This window comes from Chinchilla lanigera, unplaced genomic scaffold (genome assembly GCF_000276665.1).
Source record: "Chinchilla lanigera isolate Chin_1 unplaced genomic scaffold, ChiLan1.0 scaffold00010, whole genome shotgun sequence".
Classification (NCBI taxonomy): Eukaryota; Metazoa; Chordata; class Mammalia; order Rodentia; family Chinchillidae; genus Chinchilla; species Chinchilla lanigera.
This window is the reverse complement of record NW_004955411.1, coordinates 33,920,471-33,941,645: the sequence shown is the minus strand read 5'-3', so window position 1 is coordinate 33,941,645 and position 21,175 is coordinate 33,920,471. Positions and strand designations below refer to the sequence as shown.

General features: G+C 41.3%; 1 protein-coding gene across 2 annotated transcripts in view; it reads right to left on the bottom strand.

Annotated features, from left to right (window-relative positions):
* Armc2 (armadillo repeat containing 2) overlaps positions 1-20,187 on the bottom strand; it is a 99,917-nt gene extending 79,730 nt beyond the window's left edge. The window contains exons 1-4 of one of the 2 annotated variants that reach the window (XM_005377849.2): positions 20,052-20,187; positions 13,928-14,185; positions 10,271-10,343; positions 2,833-3,004 (exon numbers count right to left, since the gene is read on the bottom strand). In XM_005377849.2, coding sequence (XP_005377906.1) covers positions 2,833-3,004; positions 10,271-10,343; positions 13,928-14,145 — 463 coding nt within the window. In that variant the 5' untranslated portion in view covers positions 14,146-14,185; positions 20,052-20,187. Of the gene's footprint in view, positions 1-2,832; positions 3,005-10,270; positions 10,344-13,927; positions 14,186-19,777; positions 19,929-20,051 lie in introns of those variants that run through there. The other variant, XM_005377850.2, reaches the window with a different exon arrangement.
* Positions 20,188-21,175: the final 988 nt, after the last annotated feature.

Below are 21,175 nucleotides of genomic sequence, written 5' to 3'. Positions count from 1 at the left end.
TTATGATCCCCAGCTGAACTGAGCGAACGTGGTGCTGGGTGTGGGAGGCTCGCCTGAGGATTGTTACCATCAGCTGAGAGGCAGAATTGGAAAGGGATAATGAATTTCTCCTGCTGGGTTTAGTTACGTTCTTTGTTCTAATAAAAGGTGATTGAGATGAGTGATCGGGGCCGCCGCAGTCCCCTGATCCCTGATTTTTAGCTCTCTTGTTTCTCTTGTCTCTTTTACCTTTTCTTATTCATGCGCAGGCACCTCGCTCTCAGGACCTGTCACTAGAGTTAATACCAACAGTGCTGGGCAACAAGGATGCCACTGCCACGCAAACGAGGGCCAGGTCACCCGACAGGGCAGGGGCTAAGCCATGGGAGCCCTGAGGACAAGAACAGCCGCAAACACCCACCGGCCCCGTCACCTTCCCGTGCACCGGGACACGTCAGCAAGTGGTGGGGTTTTCAAATGTAGCTACCGAGAGTAGAACGTGTTATGGAACATTAAAGCTCAGAAGCAAGAACGTCCTGCTCGTGAGAAGTAACTCTGGGCTCCAGAGCCTGTGCTTCTCTTCCTGGCAAGCACTCTGCTCCTGTAATTACCAATCTTTCCTGATCCAATGCTTTGACACAGGACTCCAGCAGGTGAGTCTCCTGTGCAGCCACAGGTGAGATCCACTGGTGAGCACAGCAGAACTGGTGCTGTCTCCGCCTGGCTTACACTCCGCCCTGGCTCTTCACTGCAGCGAGATAAAGCCCACCCCCCCACTCCAAGGCAGCCCTCGGCCCAGTTCGTGCGCGCTGCTTGTCTTTCTCCTTGCTTCTCCTCCAGTGTGCTGCGCTGTCTGCAGATGTCTTCATGCTGTTTCCTAATTCTTCAACTCTGATGTCACCTCCTCGAAGAGATCTTCCAGGGACCCTGCCATGGCCCCGCTGTCTTACCTTCTTGTCTCTGTGACACAATACTTGACACTCACAGGTTAGAGGAGAAAAGGTTTATCTTGGTGCACAGCCTGTAGAGGTTTCCGTTCCTAGTTGGCTGGCTCCAACGCAGGGTGGCATGGTGGAGGGGTGAGGCAGAGGAGAAACAGTCCAGGGCACAGGTAGCAGGAAGCAGAGAGAGAGATCAAGGGAAGCAGGAGGGCAACAGACCCTTCTGGGCCACGCCCAGTGGCCCACCTCTTCCAGCCAGGCTTCACCTCCCAACATCACATTTAGCTATAAACTCTTCAGCGGGTGAATCCAGTGAGAAGTATCATGTCCCCATGATCCGAACTCTCAAAAGCCCCTCTTAGGAGCACAGGTGGCATTTGGGGGGGCATCAAGCTATAAACCATAACACACTTTCTACCTCATTTTCTTGTCTTACAGCATCCATTAGAACTCTACTGTCTATTTGTTTGTTCTCTGCCCTAGACTGAAGGCTCTTGGGGCTGAGCCTCTGTTGGCCCTGAATGGTGCCTGGCACTTGGTAGGGGCTCAGTATGACTATGTCAGAACAGAGACAAACTGGGACATCAAGGTAAAATTGCCTAACAATACACCTGGTTACTGCATCACGGTGTAACACACATACATACACACACTGTACTACTCTCTCCTTCCTTTCTCCTTATTCTACTTCACTGGTATCAGGAATCAAACAAAAATGACTGCAGCAAGCAGGCAGAGGATGAAGCGCAGATCAAGTTCCAGGGTACGGGACGGATTCCCTGGGGCTCTACTCATCCCCTCACGGACGAGCTCGTGGTGTTGCCAGATCTGATTTTTCACAAACAGCCATAAATCTCCTTTTAAAAGATTTGCAGCTAACTAAAAGAAAATCCCAGTCTGGCAAACATAGGAGCTGTTCAGGTGGAGGCTCGTACCCACTGGGCTCCATCTTTAGGAGGCTCGTACCCACTGGGCTCCACCACAGCCTCTGGTGCTGGGGACTGTGCACCGGGCCCCTTGCTGTCCCTGCTGTCTGAGGGAGTCACGACTGTCAGATCCTGGTAAGGCCGTTACCAACTTCTCTGACCACACGTGACACGAATGGGTTTATCACATGCTCCTGCACACACACAACTGAACTGAAGTTGCTTGAAGCAATAGCCACCTTTATTATAACACAACATCTCCCGATATTTTCCATTATTTCTAGTCTATGTCATTTAAAAAATGATAATGTGATCCCCCAAATTGATTGTTATTCCACTAATAGATCCCTTCCTGCAGTTTGGAAATCCCTTGGCCTGCCTGGATGGGGGATGAGTGAGGTCTGTAACCCCCCTGCTCCAGGTCTGGGAACCTGCTGGCATTTCTGTGGCAGGAAGAGAAGTTATATTCAAGCTTTGCTTAGGTATTCAGCAAGGATCAGAAAGGTATTAAAGCCTATGCTCAGTGTACATTAGAAGAGTCTTACAAGTCTCATTAATTTCTAATGAAATTAACAACTTTGTGAACTCTGACTTAAAAATTATTTGTGATATAGGGGAACCATCCATTTGGAAACACTTCTAATATTTTTTTCTACCAAGTAATGTTTTTAAAAACTGTGATATTTAGATATTCCTCCCTCTCTGTCTCTGTCTCTCTCTCTCTCTGCTGGGGACTGAATGCAGGGTCTCTCCTGCTAGGCAAGTGCTCTGCTGCTGAGCTTGCTCCCTAGTCACAGATCTCTTTATGAACACCTAGAAAACTTGATGAACCAAGTTTCCTTAGCCAGGTTTGCCCAATATTAACTAAATCTCAGCTTATATAAAAATCATCTTGAGACAGGAAGGTTCATATAAAAAGAGATTTTGTACAAAAATTCAAACAGCATGCCTGTCCCCAGGGTTGAAAGGACATTTCATGGCCTTACGCTCGGCAGGAGGGAGGGATCTGTCCGGCAGAAGAGCCCCCTGGGAGGCTGCCCTGAATAAGCGCGCCCGGGCACTGCTTATTCTTCTAATCTTCGCGGGGTCCACAGGAGGCTGCGGGAAGGAAAGGCAGGGATCCTCCTCTGCGGTGGGCGATGGCGGAGCTTTCGGTTTCTGGAAAGAGATGTTTTAAATGATTGGCATGAGTTTTGTTTTTGTCTCAGATAAAATGTGCTACCCTGGAGCCGGCCCCAGTCCCTCCAGAAGAGCACAGAGGGTTTCTGCTTGGCTCCTTCTTGGCTCCCACATATGGACACGTGCATGCGGACCGTTTTACAATGATTTCTGTCAATTACATTATTTTAACTGTTCTGCTATACTGTTTAGTACATTTGAAAAAAGAGATATTATATATATGAGACTACAAAAGTAAGTATAATATATTCAATATGCTTTGAAAAGTTCTGAGTTCAACTTAGCTCAGAAATCATTTTTTGAACACATATTATATGCCAAGATATAGTGGGCTATAAGTAATACCTTTATATATACTGGACTCTACCAAACTATTTTTTACTATAAACTTTAAGATAATTTCAGTTAAAAAGTCATAAGACATAAAGCAAGAAGTTGTTTTGGATTTCTGATATAAGAATATTTTATTTTTTAGATTTTAAGAATTATGTGCCAAAAAGTAATTATGTGCCACTATCCTTTAGAACAATAACATTTCTCACAAAATTCCAATCTCTTAAAGACTAATCCAGGCTGGTCTTGAACTTAACCATGTAGTAGCCCAGACTGGCCCAACCCTCCTCCCTCAGCCTCCCAAGTGCTAGAATCACAGGTATGTGGCACCATGCCTGGCCATTTAAAGACTTAAAAAAAAAAAAAAAAAAAAAGGCTATACCACGTTATGTGACACTAAAGGTTCCCTCTGGCCTGACCCCAAGATGGTCATGGTCTCTGTCCTGGTGCCAGAGCCTCACAGGACACTAAGCTCCTGGTTTCAGCATTATCTAGTGAGCCTGTCCTTCCTGCCTTCCGCTTTAGTACAATTACTTGTCTATGAAAGCACAGCTGTATGGAAGCAGGTACTTTTACTGCTCTAATCAGACAAAATTAAGGTTCCTAAAGTCACTTCCATAATATATGAGATGAATGACTCATTGTCCAATGCATTAAATATCTTTTAAAAATCTAGTATGGAATTCATATAACTTGTGAAAGTGGGTGAGGTCATCTACATATGACGCATCTTCTCAGATACTTATTTTCTCATATACTCTTGTAGAAAACAGGTATCTGTGTTAGCATTCTCCCACCAAGAATTTGCTTATTTCAATAATGATAACATGTTTCAAGATATATTTTATTCCCTTTTGATCACTGGCATCCAGTATTGATTTTATAAACGTGAACAAAAACAATTGGCTTTACAACTTTAGAGAAACATTTCAGAGACACAGCTAGGAAAAAGGTAAATAAAATAATCAGCATAACATAGAAGGAAGAATAAATCTCTTTGGGATCAAACAGCCCTGGAGTGGTATCCACTTACTAGTTAGGTGGACATGGGAAGGCCATTTACTTCTTGAACTTGCCCAGCTATGCCACGGCAACAGCAGACTCTTCCTGCAGGGGCACTCGCATAAACACGCTTCCTGCTATGGGAGCTCCCTTCCCCATGTGTGATTGAATTCGATCCCCTATTCTTTTTTGGGGGGGACAGTGCTGGGGAACAAACCCGGGGTACTCTGAGCCACATCCACATCCCGTTTTATTATTTATTCTGAGACAGGTTCTTGCTAAATTGCCCAGGCAGAAATCAAATTTGCATTCCTTCTGCCCTTAGCCTCCCTCGGTGCTGGGATTACAGGCATGGCCCTGGCCTCTGACACAATCTTTCTGGAATAAAGACTCTCTTTTGGAGGCAGGCACACTCACCTGTCTCCATACTTTATTTTTAGTCTCCCCAGTCTGTTACAGAATAGTCATAAGAATGTGATTTAGGTTGGGAATCTAACAGTGACAGAAAAGCAAAGAGTATAATATGGAGAAGTGAGTGCTTTATATAAAACCATTAAAGACAAAATTCATAAGGATAACCTCAATACTTAAGGTTAAGAGGTTTCTTATCTCAAAATGTCTTTCTCCACAGTGTCTTCAAACTGCAGCAAAGATTGAGAAGTCTACCAAATAATAATGCAGATAAAGCAGGTGGCTCTTTTTACAGATGCCTGAATTGTTATAAATGTTTTTAGTACTAAATGAAAGATCTTATTAAAGGGAAATATGGTCTAGAAAGTTAATTTTTCTCCAAAAGAGAGTAACCAAATTATCTCTGGTAGGCAAGATAAAGCACAATAAGCACTCCTTGGTAAAAGGCATTATTTTCCTATTGCCAATTTATAACTGCATAATGAAATTTTAGTTTCATTTTACTACTGACCTTTAAAAAATTATTTATCCTATTTGAACATGTATCTCACTGGACTATATCAACTATAAAGCAATGCATGTAAAGCAGTTTTAATTATTCAAGGGAACACTACTAACCAAATCGGGAATTTATTTCATGCTGGGTTTTAGAAAATATTCTTCCACTTTATGCAGAAAAATGGCTTTTATGAAGACAATTAGTGAGAAAGTTTTTAAAAAGTCAAATTCAGATACTTTTAGAAATCAGAGAATGCTGCAAGTAAGTTTTAATCTTCACTTGAGAACTTTACCTCCTTTCACAATAGTCTTGGTTACTTTTCTCTTGTTGCTGAGACAAAATACCTGAGGCCCAAAATTAAGGAAGGAAAGGTTTATTTAGCTTACAGTTTGTGCAGCTTTCAGTCCATACTTGGATGGCTCCAAGGCAGAGCAGCACATGGCAGAGGGCAAACGTCCAGGGAAGCAGAAGACAGCAAAGCAACAAGCGCAAAGGGGAGGAGTGGCAGAGAAAACAAGCCTCTTTCCCTCCCTTATATTGTAAGCAGGCTACCCCCACCCAGGGGGCATGTAGCACTCACATAATCTCCATGCCCTCCTACTGTGCAGGCTTGGGATGAATACAAAGTAAGCACCCTAGCTTCCTATTGAATCACACAGTTAACCTTCTACACTTCTCAAATTGACACAATGAACTTGAGAACAAACAAGGACACTGGGTGGGATAGTTGATCTTGACTGACAACTTCACTGGCTGATTTGAGAGTATCTGGGAGGGCCATGGGGATGTGACCTTGGGGACTACATCTGGTCCCTGACTCCTTCCTTTGTTGTGCTCTTCCTTATGATCTGCTTCCCAGCTGCAGTGATCTAAGCATCTCTGAGCTCCAGGTCCTTTTGTCATGATATTGTGGACTTGGAAGCAGCCAACCATGAACTGAACCCTCTGAAATCATTGCCAAATAAACTTCTTTAAGTTGCAAGTGTCAGGTAATTTGTTTTAGCAACGCAAAGTTGACCAATGCACTGGAAAAGTCATATTTTATAATTTTATCTGGCTGATGAAATAATTAATGTCTACTGAAGACACACAGAGTACTTTCATAGAACAGCCTAGTTAAGGAAGATGCAACTCATAGAATCTTTAAGGGCTCTAGCTGGTCATGACTCATCCCATCACTATGGCTCTTGCTTTCACCCTTGACTCCTCAGATACCTAACAGAAGGCAGAGTCTCCCCACCCTACATAAAGACTGGTGGAGGTCAATGATCTCCATTTAGAAAGTCACTCATGATATAACATGTGAAGCAACAGAACACACATAAACACACATACAAGCCCTCCTGGAAGTAGGTATTTTAAAATTTCCCAAGCCCTCAACCTTTGCAAAATAGCAGCTCTCTGTCATTTCAGTCCACAGATACTCTAGACTCTTTTGTTAGCAGTAGCATGAGACTCACTACTACAATATTACCATGCATTTCAAAAATAGCAAAAGAAAAAACTCTGCTTTGACATTCTCAATCTTTTTCTTACCCTGGATCTCCACCATCCCCAAGACATAAATGAGTTTCTAAGTCCTCTTCTTTTTAAAAGAAACTAAATTTTGTTTCACCTGTCAAATATACTTGGAGCTTTGTTCATATAAAGAAATTTATTAGTATTCACACTAATCTGTGCTGTTAGAAGTCACCATAGTGCTTGTCCTGGGGAGGCACTGGCTGGGAAGTTGGCCTTTCTGACCCTACACAGATGACCTCTTTGATGCTGCTGTAGGATTTACGTTTTTTTTTTAAAATGCCTGTTGCTGAGTTTTTAGTTTGTATAGCAAGTTGTACTCTCATGACCAGTGTCTTTTCTGTATGCCAAAAATCTGAATAGATACATTGAGTGCTTAAATGATGATGTGGAACAATAAAATTTTCTACTTATCCACTTGGTCACATCTCTGCTGACTTCACTCAATCCAAAGTAAGAGAGGAGTTATCGCTGTGCACATAAATTTGAATACCAGTTAATAGAGCAGCAGAATAAAAATATGAATAACTACCACCAAACTGCCCCAGGTCTCAGGGCTGCTATGGGATGGTAAGGAACTGCTGAGGGATTAAAAAATGTATCCTGGCAATCTTACATACTAGACAGATGAAAGTGCTAATGGAAGGCTACAAAGTACAGTGCTTCCAGTCTTACAAGTTTACAGGGGCTAACAGGAGTCTTCATGAGCCAGCTGGACCAGCAGCAAAGGCCTGAGCAGTCAGGAACCGGAACATTTCATTTCCATTATTCTCAGAAGCCCTGGGCAATCTTGAACATGGGCAGCATGTAGCCTGCTGGAGGGTATGGGGGAGCTCAGGCCAGACAGGAAGGGGAGAAACAGAGAAGGTAAATGCCCAAGAGCAGAGAGTTGGCTAATCTAGCTAATGCAGGATCTGGAATGGGCCACCCTCTGGGTCTCTCTTCCTCGACTAACTGTTGCTTAAGGAAATATAAAAAGGGAAAGTCAGTGGAGAAAGAGCCCTAGATCCAAAAAGTAGTGAAGATTCACAAACTCTTTCAGCAAATGCATCCCTTAACTGTCAGGCACCCACTCCTTCCCTCTCTTCTTTGTGTTTCCATCTCTCCCTCCTCCCTCTCTAGGTATCTGCCCTCCACCCCACGACCACTTCCCCTTACTCCTCCTTCCCTTTGTCTGTTGGTTGGCTTCCAGAATCAAAGGTGCTGTCTTGGTTCCTTTTCTCTTATTGTTGAGACAAAGTACCTGACAACCACAATTAAGGAAGGAAAGGTTTATTTAGCTCACAGTTTGTGGAGGTTTCAGTTTATACTCAGCTGGCTCCAAGGCAGGGTGCCACATGGCAGAGAGTAACAGTTCATGGTGGCAGAAGCAACAAGAGCAGAAGGGAGGAGCAGCAGTGAGTAAGCCTCTTTCCTTCCCTTATATTGTATGCAGGCTACCCACTCTCTACACCCAGTATAGGGTGGGTGTAGCACTCACACCCATAATCCCAGCATTGGACTGTGAGTCAATCACAAACTCTAGAAGCCTGCCCCACAACCGCATGAGGCTTTTGGGGACATCCAGACACAAACCATAACAAGTGCCTTGAAACAGTGAAGTAAAAAAGGGGAAAGAAGGAGGAGGATTAGGTAGTATGAGGCCATTTTCAGGATGTTTTAACTGGCAACCTCAAGTTTTCATTACTGTCTAAAGTGAAATATACTTAAGGCCCTTATATAGTCTACTATAAAAAAAGAATTTTACAGTAACGCAGTCATTTTACTTACCATGGGAATGAATTTCTTAGACTACTCTTATTTTGAACATAGCACCCACCCACTCTGCAGTAAAGAAATTTAACTTCATGAATGTCAGTACTGTCTCAGCCTACCCTGCAGTCTAAGACTGCATCACTTTAATAAGGCCATGAGAACTCTATAGAGACTTTTAGGAAAGAATGGGCCCAAAATGAGCGAATCCCCCAAATCTACAGTAATAAGTCATGTAGCTGGCTTAAAACTCCAGTAGTTCTAAAGGTGACAGATGTAAGAAGCCATGTTTCAACAACAGGGAGCAAATTATTTATTGTATATTGGTTTATGTTTAATATTTTGGGATTTATTTTTTCATCTTCAATATAAGAACAAGTATAATCTTCCTCAGAGGCATGACTTTAAAAATATAAAATACATTTTGAGACAATTACATTTTGGGCCATACATTACTGATGTTACTGATAATGCTGGTTTTCTGTGATGACAGTATTGTGGTGATCTAGAGGGCTATCTTTGTTCACATGAGATGCAAACTCATGGATTATTACAGATGAAGCATCATGTTTGCAATTTACTGTCAAGTAGTTCATCAAAACTACACATATACACAAACACACATATATGCACAGTAACAAATATTGAGAAGGATGACTAACATTCCATCTCCATGGAAGTCTAAGAATTGGTATCACTTTTTGCAGCAGAGGTCTAAGAGGAGAGTGGCCAGAATAGGGAAGATTGGCTGAAATTCTTTGTAATTCCTTCCGTTTTAGCTTTGTGTAGTCAGGCCCTGAACCAAGAGAAAGCAGAAAATTTATTACTGAGGAAAGGTGAAACACACCAGGTCTAACTGGCATCAATAAGGGTTCCCAATAATAGGTGTCTTTATTGTTGAGTGTCAGGATACTTATTATGCACATGGTTATTAATTGAATATTTATGTATTGATGTTAGGCATTCCTGCCTTCTTTTCCACCTGGCTCTGAAAGCCAGCAACCAGCCTCTGTCTTCTAGGAGACTGCATGGAAGACACCTCTTCTTTAGGAATCTGAGTAGCCTATGAGGGAATTCCTAAAGATCAGAGGGCAGCAAGACCATGTGGTACTTAGAAATCTGGATGTATGCAGCAAAGGAGGTCACTGGGAAAGAATAATGAGGAATAAGGGACCAGGACACCACTAGGTTTTTAATGTTTTTCTTGGTAACAAATCTCTGTCTGCCATCCACCTGTTCCTCCCATATCTATATAGCAAAATTTTTAAATATAAAATTTTATATATAACTGTTAAGAAAATAATATATACTCATTTTTTAAAAATGGAAATATTGTGAAACATTTTGTTTACCAAATTACTATATTTTTAAAAAATTCTTTATCAAAGTACAGGTAAATTAAAGAAGTGTATCATTAGATATATTAACCTAAAACATTATTCATTATGATATATTAACCTGAATAAAACATATTCATTAGATATATTAACCTGAAACATTTTGTTTACCAAATTATTATATTTCTAAAAATTCTTTATCAAAGTACAGGTAAATTACAGAAGTGTTTCATTAGATATTTGAAAAATATGAAGGAATCTGCTTTAACATTAAATGATTAGTACATTTAGGTCTACATAATAACTTCCCTAGCACACAGAAGTGCTGACTCCCAAGTGTCTGGGCCAGTTTCATTTTAGAACCATTGTGCTAACAGAGTATAAAGTACTCACCAGCTCGAGTGGACTGAGACGGGTGCCAGAGATGGGCCTGCAATCAGATGACTCAAAACTGGATGCATGGAGGCTGACATAAGAGATAGTGCAGAGTTATGGTTTGTGAAGAATTATTTCTTTTATTTCTAGCATGAGTTAGCTAACTGTTGCTGAAAAACAAGTAAAAGCATTTAACTCATAAGACTTGAGAAAATAGCAATTTAAAAATGCTATAGTACTTAAAACATTTTATTAACAAGCCTTTTACTACTTTGGGCAAAATTTTTAAAATGCTAAATAATGAAAAGAAATCTATACAGTGATTTTCTTTTCTTTTTTGGTGGGGGGGGGGTCTGTTTTTGAGACAGAGTCTTGCTATGCAGTTCCAGCTGGCCTTGAGCTCACTTTGTAGCCCAGGCTGGTCTCGAACTCACAATGATCCTCCTGCCTCAGCTTCCTGAGTGCTGGGATTACAGGCGTGTGCCACCACACCCGGTTCTATATAGTGATCTTTTTAAAACTTTGTATCACTTCACAAAGTTGGTATGACAATCACCACTGACCATTTTATTTCAAAATAACTTCCTGGACCTAACGTTTAGACTTGCCTCTAGAAATCTTTAACAAAAGTCAAACTTAAAAAATAACTATCTTGAAATCAATTAACATAATCCATCACACCAACAAGTGAAAGAAGAAAAATCATATCAATAAATGTGGAAAGTGCACTTGATAAAACCCAACAGCAGTCAAAACTCTCAGGGAATTAGGGTTAGAAGGAAACTTCTTCAGTTCAATAAGGAATATCTAAAAACACCATACAGACCATATTGTGCTGCACAATGAGAAACTTAAAGCTTTCTAACTAAGATTAGCAACAAGGTAAGAATGTCCCCTTTCACCACAGCTTTTCAGTATCATACCGGAAGTCCTAGGTAATGCAGTAAGACAAGAAAAGCGAGTAAAAGGCATATGGATTGGGAATAAAACAAAACTTCATTTGCAGATAGTATGATCATCTATGTAGAAAATCCTAAGGAACTGACAAAAGACTCCTAGAGTAAGTGACTAGAGCAGGGCTACAGGATCAATACAAAGAAGTCAGTTGCTTCTCTATATACCAGAAATGAACAAGTAGAAATTGAAAACAGTAACACAAAATCATGAGAATTTGCATCCCCTTCAATGAAATATGTAAACACAAATCTAACAAAATATATACAACATCTGTATGAAAGAGATGGTAAGAATCAGGAAAGAAATCAAAGAATAAACAGTAAGAGAGGCATTCCACTTTCATGGCTAGGTTAGACTCATATTGTGAGGATATCAGTTGGTCCCAATTCAATCTAAAGTTTAATGTAATCTTAATAAAAATCCCAAATAATTTTGTAGATATCAATAAATGAATTATAAAGTTAATGTGGAGGAAAAAAGGACCCAACATAGTCAACACAACATTGAAAGAAAAGAACAAATTCAGAGGACTGAGAATACCAGACTTCAAAACATACTATAAAGGTACTGTAATCATGACTTTGTGGTACTGGTGAAAGAACAAACAAATAGACTAATGGAACAGAATGCAGAGCCCAGAAATAGACCCACACAAATACAGTCAATTGATCTTTGACAAAGGAGCAAAGGCAGTACAAATTTTTTAACTTACAATGGTGTGATAGCACAGGTTGAAAATTTTGTGATCAAAAATGCATTTAATATAGCAGTACTGTATGCTGTAGGGTATGGGTTGTTTGCCCTCATGATCATGTGGCTGACTGGAAACTACAGCATGCCAATTCTGCCAGCATCACAAGAGAGCATCCTACAGCATATGGCTATGCCAGGAAAAGATCAAAATTTAAAGTCCCAGTTCTATGGCATATATATCACTTTCACATGCTTGTAAAATACAAAATTGTTAAGTTGATCAGGGACTTTGTACACTACAGAAAGATAGCCTTTGACAGATGGTGCTGGAAAAATGAACATCTACATGCAGAAAAAGGAAACTAGATGCAGACATCACACCTGTCACAAAAATTAACTATAAACCTCCTACAGGATAACAGGAGAAGGTCTAGATTACCTAGAGTAAAGTGATAACTCTTGTACAACATCAAAGGCATGCTCCTTGAAAGAAAGACTTGGTAAGTAGGACTTAGCTAAAATTAAAAATGTCTGTTCTGTGATAGACTCTGTCAAGACAGCAAGAAGAAAAACCACAGACTGGTAGAAAACATTTGCAAAAGACACACACAGTACAAGATAAAAGATGGTTACTCAAAATACTCACAAAATTATGAAAATTCAATAATAAGTCAGATGTGATGGCCTACGTCTATAATCTCAGCACTTGGGAGGCTGAGACAGGAAGACTGTGAGTTTGAGGACAGTCTAGAATACAGAGAGAGAGACCCTGACTCAAAACCAAAACCCAAATAATGACAATAACAAAAACAGCAACATATTTCAACAATAAGGACACAAACAACTCAAATAAAAACTGGGTCACAAACCTTAACAATGCCAGATCAATGAAGACATACACACAGACAAAAGATGTTCCGTATCACATGTATCATCAGGGAAATGCAAATTAAGAGAAGAGATAAGCACTACATGGCTATTAGGATGGCCAAACTCCTGACTACTGACAACACCAAATGCTGGTGAGGCGATAGAGAGGAACAGGAACTCTTATTCATGCTGGTGGAAGTATGAAATGGTACAGCCACTTTTGATGACAGTTTGGTGATTTTTTTACAGAACTAAAGACACTCTTACCATACAATCCAGCAACTCTCTTCTTACTATTTACCTGAAGGAGATGAAAACTTATGCTCATATAAAAACTTGTACATTGATGTTGATAGCCTCATTTGTAAATCCTAAAACCTGGAAGGCACTGAAATGTCTTTCAGTAGGTGAATGAGTAAACTGTGGGACATCCAGACAATGGAACATCATTAGGCACCAAAAAGATACGAGCTGTCAAATCATGAAAAATCACAGAGGAAACTTACACACATTTTACTAAGGGAAGGAAGACAGTTTGAAAAGGCTACACTGTGGGAGACCAGATAATGAGAATTGAGGCCTCACTGACAAAGGCGGAAAACAGCTGTGTTTACTTTTCCCTAAAACCTGCAAAGTACCATCATCCCTATATGTTGCCAAAGGAATACAAATTACTGTTTTTCTCCTTTGTCAACAGGTAATAGGAGGCAGATGAATCTTCTGCTAATCACTTGTACCCTTGTCTAAGTGAATAAAAGCAAGGTGAGGAAGACAGTTGGGGCTCTTTGTCCACTAGAGGTAAGAGTTCCCTGGCTGCCGCATTCTACACTAACTCTGTGTGTTTGTCTTTCATCCTTGTTCACCCTTGGGTCAGGGGACAAACTAACAAGTACTTTAGCTAAGTCTAACTTACCAAGTCTGTCTAGGTCCTTACAAGTGGCACCCGAACAGGAACCTGACCAGAGTAGGCTGGTTTCCTATACTACATATTGCATAACTCCTATTATGTGACCTTCTAGAAAAGACAAAACTATGGAGACAATAAAAAGATCAGTAGTTGCCAGGGATTAGGAGAAAGGGCAGATAAATAGAGCAGAATTAAGGCAAAATGTAATCTGATGACCTAAGTGTACCTGAAAGTAAGATGTCATATACCTGAAGGATGAAGGAGGCCTATTTTCTGGTGTTCTTGATGATGCAGGTCCAAATAGTTTCCTTTGGTCTTCCTGGGGTGTAAATGGTCTTTGGGTTCTAACTGTTCTTAATGCATTTCGTGCTTCACTTATGATTTCTGCACTGGTCTTCTGCTTGGACACTGAAGGTCGGTAAAATGGATCCATTTTCTCTAACTTCTTATCATTTGAAGACAGCATCTTTCCTTTTCAAAGTAAGATGGTTTTCAGACACCACACCCTGCAAACATAGTGCAATAAATGTCAACTGTTGCTATCCAGTGCTTTAGAAAGGAGTGCTTAAGCCCTTTCATATATTAAACCATTATTTTATATTAAGCTTGAAAAAAAAAATGAACAATTTTTAGTTAAAAATCCAAACAGGGTAAAGATGCAAGAATAGCTCTCAAAAACATGGGCCACACAGTTGTGCCAATGTGTGACTAAGGAAGAGATACACAGGGAAGAAACCCAAGACAAAGGAAGAGAGAATCATTTTGCTTTTGGGTGGGGGTAGTATTGTGAGTCGAACCTGGGGCCTCATGCATGGTAGGCAAGCACTCTCCCACAGAGCTCCACCTCCAGCCCATATCTCATGTTCAACCTGTAAGAAAACTAGGGGATTGCTTAAAATTTTAAACTAAAGTTTCCTTTTCTTTCACTAAATTTTAGAGAGATGGGGCCTCTTCCAAACTACATTTGCTTTGCAACAGACCTCTGGGAATGGCTTGGCCCCATAATTGTCCATGATAGTTCTGAATTAGTTGATTCAAATCACCTTTGATTTGGGACAGTGTCCTAGATGAATACATACCAAGTATCAATATAAAATATTCCTTTCCCAGTCACCTTGCTCAGCTAAAGAGTTAAAATTATGTACAAAGGCCACAAGAATGCAGGTCCTTCTCAAATGTTGGTATATTCCATGAAGAACAATCTGGCTTTAACACAGTCCAGATCTTTTTTGAGTTTTATTCAATTTTTGTTTTTTATTAGTACATGATGATTACAATCATCATGAGGACCTGGTACATGTACTAATACATTAATTTCTTTTTCATCCCTTTCTCCCTTTCCTCCGTCTCTTGGTCTACTTCCCCTTTACAAAAGATCTACTGTCCTTAAAATCATCCAGATTTTTAAAAATTTAATTCTAATTAGTATATCATATTAGGTATTCATTCCTTTAAAAAATCTTTAACCTTAAAAAATAAAAAGAATTTCTAACCCTATTAAAAATAGTACACCTCTAGAGACAGAAGCCTAAATTACTTACAGATTTCAGCTACCCAATTTTAGAATGGGTTTTACGAAAAAGAAAATATTTTGTGACATATGTCAAAGGAAACTAATAAGTAGAATGAACAGGTAACTCTTTAAAATAGATTTACTACATAATGATTTTACATAACAACAAACAAGAATATTTGTTTAGTTCTAGCCAGGCGCAACCCCAAGAGTTGTCAAGAAACAGACCTGGATGAAAACTACAAGCAATATGTCACTCTTTTCATACGAAAAGGCCAGGTGTTGCAATAAAATGGAGAAAAGTTAGTAGGTAAGCAATGCTATGTAAGAAGCTACTTATACAAGATTTTGAACTTAAGCAAGGTTTCTAGAATTACGTACATGTTAACACAGATGTTAAAAAATAAGGGTAGACCTAGTACATTTTACTTCTGATACTTCTGACATGATTGGCTTTTCATTTTAAAACATTTGATATGATTTATTTTTAAATATACAAAATCTTTGAGGTATATGCACATACACTCACATGCATTGAGTGCAGAATATAAGTTCAGCCAGCAACACCTAATTTCAGTGGTCACGACAGGTTTGTTGTTTTGTTTATAAAAGACCCACTGCAGGGCTGGGTGTGTAACTCAGTGGTACAGCATGTACTTAGCATGCAGAGGTCATGGGTTTGACACCCACTACTCCCTAAAGAAGAACAACTGCCGTGCAAAATTGTAACCCTTAATGAGAAGAGGTTTCTTCTGTAGCCTAATCAAGTCTGCTATGCCTTTGGCCTCACTAACACTGACAAGTCTAGCAATGTCCAAAGGAAATCTCACAAACCTAATAAAGATTAAAGAAAGTGCTTTAGGGAGTAATAACAGACTCTCATTGTTGACCCAATGGACTCGCTCTGGTTCTCTTTATTTTGCATTGAAAAGTATTCTACTTTGAAGAGTAATGAAGCAGGGATATTTACTCTGGTCGCATGCTAAGAATTCTGTGAATTATCCAGGCCCACAGGAATTTAGGCTGACCAAGTAAGAGTGGACGCGATGTATATAATGGCCTCAAAATATTTTTGTCTGTAAAATTTTTCCACAAGGTCTAGTTTAGCTTTCTGTATCCTATTTTCTCTTTCCTCCAAATTTCACTTTAACATTTATTTGATGAGAAAATGGTATAAGAGCTATACTGTTAATTATCATTATTAATATATTCTTAACTGACTCAGTCATGAAAATGTTTAATAGTACAAGTAAGTGGTTAAAAGTAGAGTTCTTTAGGGGGTAAGATTGTTTATCTTGTGCTAGTTAAATTACACATTATTACAGGCAGTTTTTTTTTTTTTTTACTAAATTGAAAAATAAACATTTAGCATTTGAAAGCCTGTCTACTTAAAATAAAGCATCCTTGAACCATGACACAATATTACCACAGAAATGTTAACCTTACAAAATTTTCCTGACAACAGGAACAAATGCATTCAACTAGTATTGATCAACTATTTCCTAGTGAAGCTCCCTCTGCTTGGCCCTCTAGGAACACAGAGAAATAAAATATTGCCATGATTTTCAGCAAGATAGACCCCTAATACCATTTATTTTAATACCAAGCACATCGTCTCAGTCCCTACGGCAATTCTTTGAGGTGGTCAGAGTCTTACACACACCCTCTCTGCAGAGGTGATATTCAGAGGATTCCCTGCTAGATGGTGTGGTGGGAGATAGGACGCCATGGGCTGCAACTGTTTACTCACTCCCTAGAGTCACATCAGTACTTTCACTAGGGGAACTTTCTTGGTGTGCATCAGCTGAATCTCAGCCCTGCTTGTATCAGAATGATTTTAGTACAAGGAAGAAACTGAGGCAGGAATAGAAATAAAGATAAATTACAATGTGATTGCAAAGGAGGAAGAGAGGGCATCTGGCAGGTATTAGTTGAACTAAGTTCTGAACAATGGGCTGAATTTGAACAAGCAGCAGTGGCTGGCATTGGGGTTGTAATAGAGAAGGAAGTTCCAGCAAAGTCCACAGACGAGCAGAGGACTAATAGGAAGAACACATGGGGTGTGCGTGGGGAAGAGTGAACCCTAAAAACAAAGACTGGAGCCAAACCAAGGAGAGAATCAAATGTCATGTAAAGAAATAAAAGCCAATAAACAAATTTAAATAACCGATACAAGCCAGCTATGGTAGCACATGCTTGAAATCCCAGCACTCTGGGAAACTGAGGCAGAACAAAGGGAAGGGAGGGAGGGGGAGAGACAGTGAGAGGGAGGCAAATATAGTTCAATGCATAGGTCCTAGGTTGAAAAAAATAAGATGTGATCTGCTAAGGAAAGATGGGCAGGAAGGAAAGAAAGACTAGAAGTGACAAAATTGGCAGGTTCTTAGACCACCACTCACCTAACTCAACTCTTAAGAGGTCACTTGTTCAAGGAACCTTTCCTCTGCCACCCTCCTAGCCTGAGATTAGTGTCCTTCATCCGGATTCCACAAGGTCCCCTGCTGGTCTCTGTCTCTCCCTCTTCCCACTGTCAGAAGTGCTCCTGCACCTAGTGATGTCCCGCTGGAGTCTGACCCTCAACCTTCCATGGGAGGGGCAGGTGAATGCCAACACCTGCACAACAGCTCAACCCCAGGGTCAAGTACAGACTTGAGCTAAGGCATTTCCAGGCGAGGGCTGCATGGCTTCTTTAACTGGAGATACCTGCTGCAGAGGTTACAAAAGTCCATCGGACTTTGTTTAAAATGGCGTCGATTTATGATGCCACATGGTCATATGAGTTCAAATTTAGCCCCTTTCCCTTCTTGACTTTACTTAGGCTGATGAGCAAGGAGCAGGACTTGATTCACGCTGCTCCTGGGAAGCGTACAGGACAAGGGTGAAGTGGGTACAGGAATAAGAGGAGAGAAGAGAGCTGGTGAGGTGCATTGAGAACCAAGAAACTAACAGGACTTCTCATCCCGGAAGACAGGAAGCGGCCGGGGTGACACTGGGCATGCAGACCTAGGAACACTGGAGAGAGTGAGCAAGAGAACCTTAAAATGAGCAGGAAGGGAAGCAGATCATGAAGGGGGAGAAGAGCGTGAGTTCTGTCTTGCATTCTGAGCCTGTGGCACACACAGGCCTCTAGAGAAGGGCTGTCACCAGCAAGAAGATATTCAGAACTTTTTTTAAAGGATAGTATTTCTTATTGGTTTCAGGGAAAACCCAGAGTCATCATTTACAGAACTTCATACCTAATTATAAGAAGTTGTCTTTACTTTTGCTGCTAATACCCACCAGAAGAAAAACCTTTACGCTAAAGGAAATTCTGTGCTCTCAGGGTGTTAGCCACAGGGCACAGGCTGGGCACCTTCACACTTTTCCCTTCAAGTTAAATACTCAGTCCCCTTTCCAGGGCTTGCGTTACTTTTTGTGACTATAAGCCTGCAATGGGGCAGTGGTAAAGAGTTTAGATGCTGTGGAAGGGTCCAACAATGCCCCAACAATTCAAGTCTCTGACTGTGGGAAAGGCCTGCGTAAAACTCTAAGCCTGTTTCCTCTTCTGAACTATTGAGAGTAGTAAGAATCATCTCAGGGTTGTTTTGAGAGTTAAGTAAAATGATTCGTCTAAAGTGCTGTAGCATGGTGTCAGCTCATTAGAAAACATTAACAAACTACTGTCCATGGGCTAACTTAATAAAGGAATACAGAAAAATTTCTCCAGTGAATGAAACTTCATTTTAAAAAGAAAGGAAACTGCAAAAACGAGAATTTTTTTTTTTTTTTGGTCTTTTTGAGACAGGGTCTTGCTCTGCAGTTCAGACTGGCCTTGAGCTCACTTTGTAGCCCAGGCTGGTCTCCAACTCTCAACGATCCTCCTGCCTCAGCCTGCCGAGTGCTGGGATTCCAGGTGTGTGCCACCAGGCCCAGCAAAAAACAGAATATTTGTTCTGTGTTTTCATTCATTTCATAAGTTTTAGAATTTAAATCAGGGTACTTTATGAAAACAGAGAAATTTATTAAGTATTTTATTGAACATGACTATGCCAAATGTCTTATAAATTCACAAAACATAATATAAACATAATATAAATAAAGACCAGAGCTTGTTTTTCTACCAAGTTAAAAGGATTCTTGGGGTCGGGGATTTAGTTCTGTGGCACAGCGCCTGCATGGCAAGCATGAGGTCCTGAGTTCAATTCCTGGTCCCCCTTCCAAAAAAAAAAGAATGCTAAACGGGGATGGGATACTGTGATACTGTGGGAATGGATCATCAAAGGCAGTTTGTACATGTCCATGTATTTTACCGAATGGCGAATACTGTTACACATAGTTTATTTATTGAGGCTCTATCTGTTGCCTAGAAGAGCCCAGGAACAGTCTGCGTGACTGGCCACATCACCTGCCCAGACAAAGCCCCTCAGTCTACCACCCGCTCATTCAACAAATATTATTGAGCTTCTGTTAAGTACCAAGCCGCTGTTCAAGAGCTCAGGGCATAGAAATAGATGGCTGCGCCGGACCGATTCATCGCCTTTTGATTAAGGGCAGAAAGGCGGCAGCCTGCAGGACGCGCCCCCAAGAAACCCGGGGGACCGCTCACCTCCCGCGCAGATAGCGGCTCCCATACTCCCGGCAATGCCCACTGGACCACAGGTCCAGGCCAGGGCCCGGCCCGGCGGCAGCATCCTCACCGGGTCGCCCTCCTGAGCTCCCGCTTAGCCCGGCCCGCCGACGTCTCCATGGTAACCGTACACAAACCACCTCCCGCCCGGGCGCCAGCCTGCAGTCCCGGGCCGCCCCTGGACAGGTGGAGGACAGAAGAATGAGTTTGGAGTGGCCTCAGAGAAGGGGCCTGCAGATCTGACCCAAAGTACCTGTGACAGCGCTGGAGGCAGAAACCCCGGCGGAGTTCAGCTCATCTTTCACGTCCCGGCTTCCGCGGCAAAGGAGAGGGCGGGCGGAGTAGCCCGCGGGCGCTGCTCTGCTACTGCGCCTGCGCCTCCCCGCCGGCGCATGCGTAGAGTGCGGAGGCGTGGCGGCCGCAGGTGCTGGAGTACAGGAAGCTGGGGCGGAGAGGCCAGGAAAGTCTGTGGAAGGCGTCTTCTCTTAAACCAGCAATGTGCCAGACCGTGTCTGCTGAGCCCCTATGAAATCCCTGCGCCACTATTAAATTGCAGTCGGCAGGACAGCAGCTATAATGTTTGGAATAATAATTAGGATTTACTGCTTCCACTTGTGGCTCTGTATATCTTGGAGCCAGAGGCTGAACCTCTCAGTGTCCTCATCCAGTAAGCGGAGGCGTGTATGTAGCAGTCACTAGCTTCGTCTTGAGCTTTTATGGAGATTGGATGAGTAGATCTAAAGCGCTATGCGTGTGGCTATCAGTGTTCAGCTGCCGGCTATAAGTAAGTCCTTGCGTCTGTGCAGCGCTTCAGGATTTACAAAGCGTGTTCACGTAGCTCTTAGAGAGGCTTTGCAACTCCTGAGGGGCAGCTCTGTTCACAGGAGAGGACCTCGGGGGTCTAGTAAGTGGCAGGGCGAGATTCAAGCCTAGCTTCCCCCTGCCTAGTCTTTTGGTTTTTTTCATACTGGATCATTATGGTTGAATGTTAAAAAGAACCCCATTTTTTTGTTTCTACTTTTAATTTTGTTCTCTTAGATCGTTCAGCAACACTTTGCAGTGTTAAATACAAGTGAGACCCTAATCACTCGCCACTCAGGTTTGCACCACGATGTATAAAGATAGAGATTTTTCAGCTTAAGTGTTGTTGTCAACATTGGAAAAATGCCACATCCGTTGGTGCTAAGTGTCTTGTAAAGAATAATTAATTGGAAAATATTTTTGAGCACATACTACGTGCTTCGTAAGAAGTGATATCTGAACTAATGGAATGCAAACATCCTTCAAAGTATCCAATAGGATTTCACATGTGACAGACAATAAATGATTGGTTGATTTGATTTTAGGACCTGATACAAAGTATTTGTGTTCTTCAGG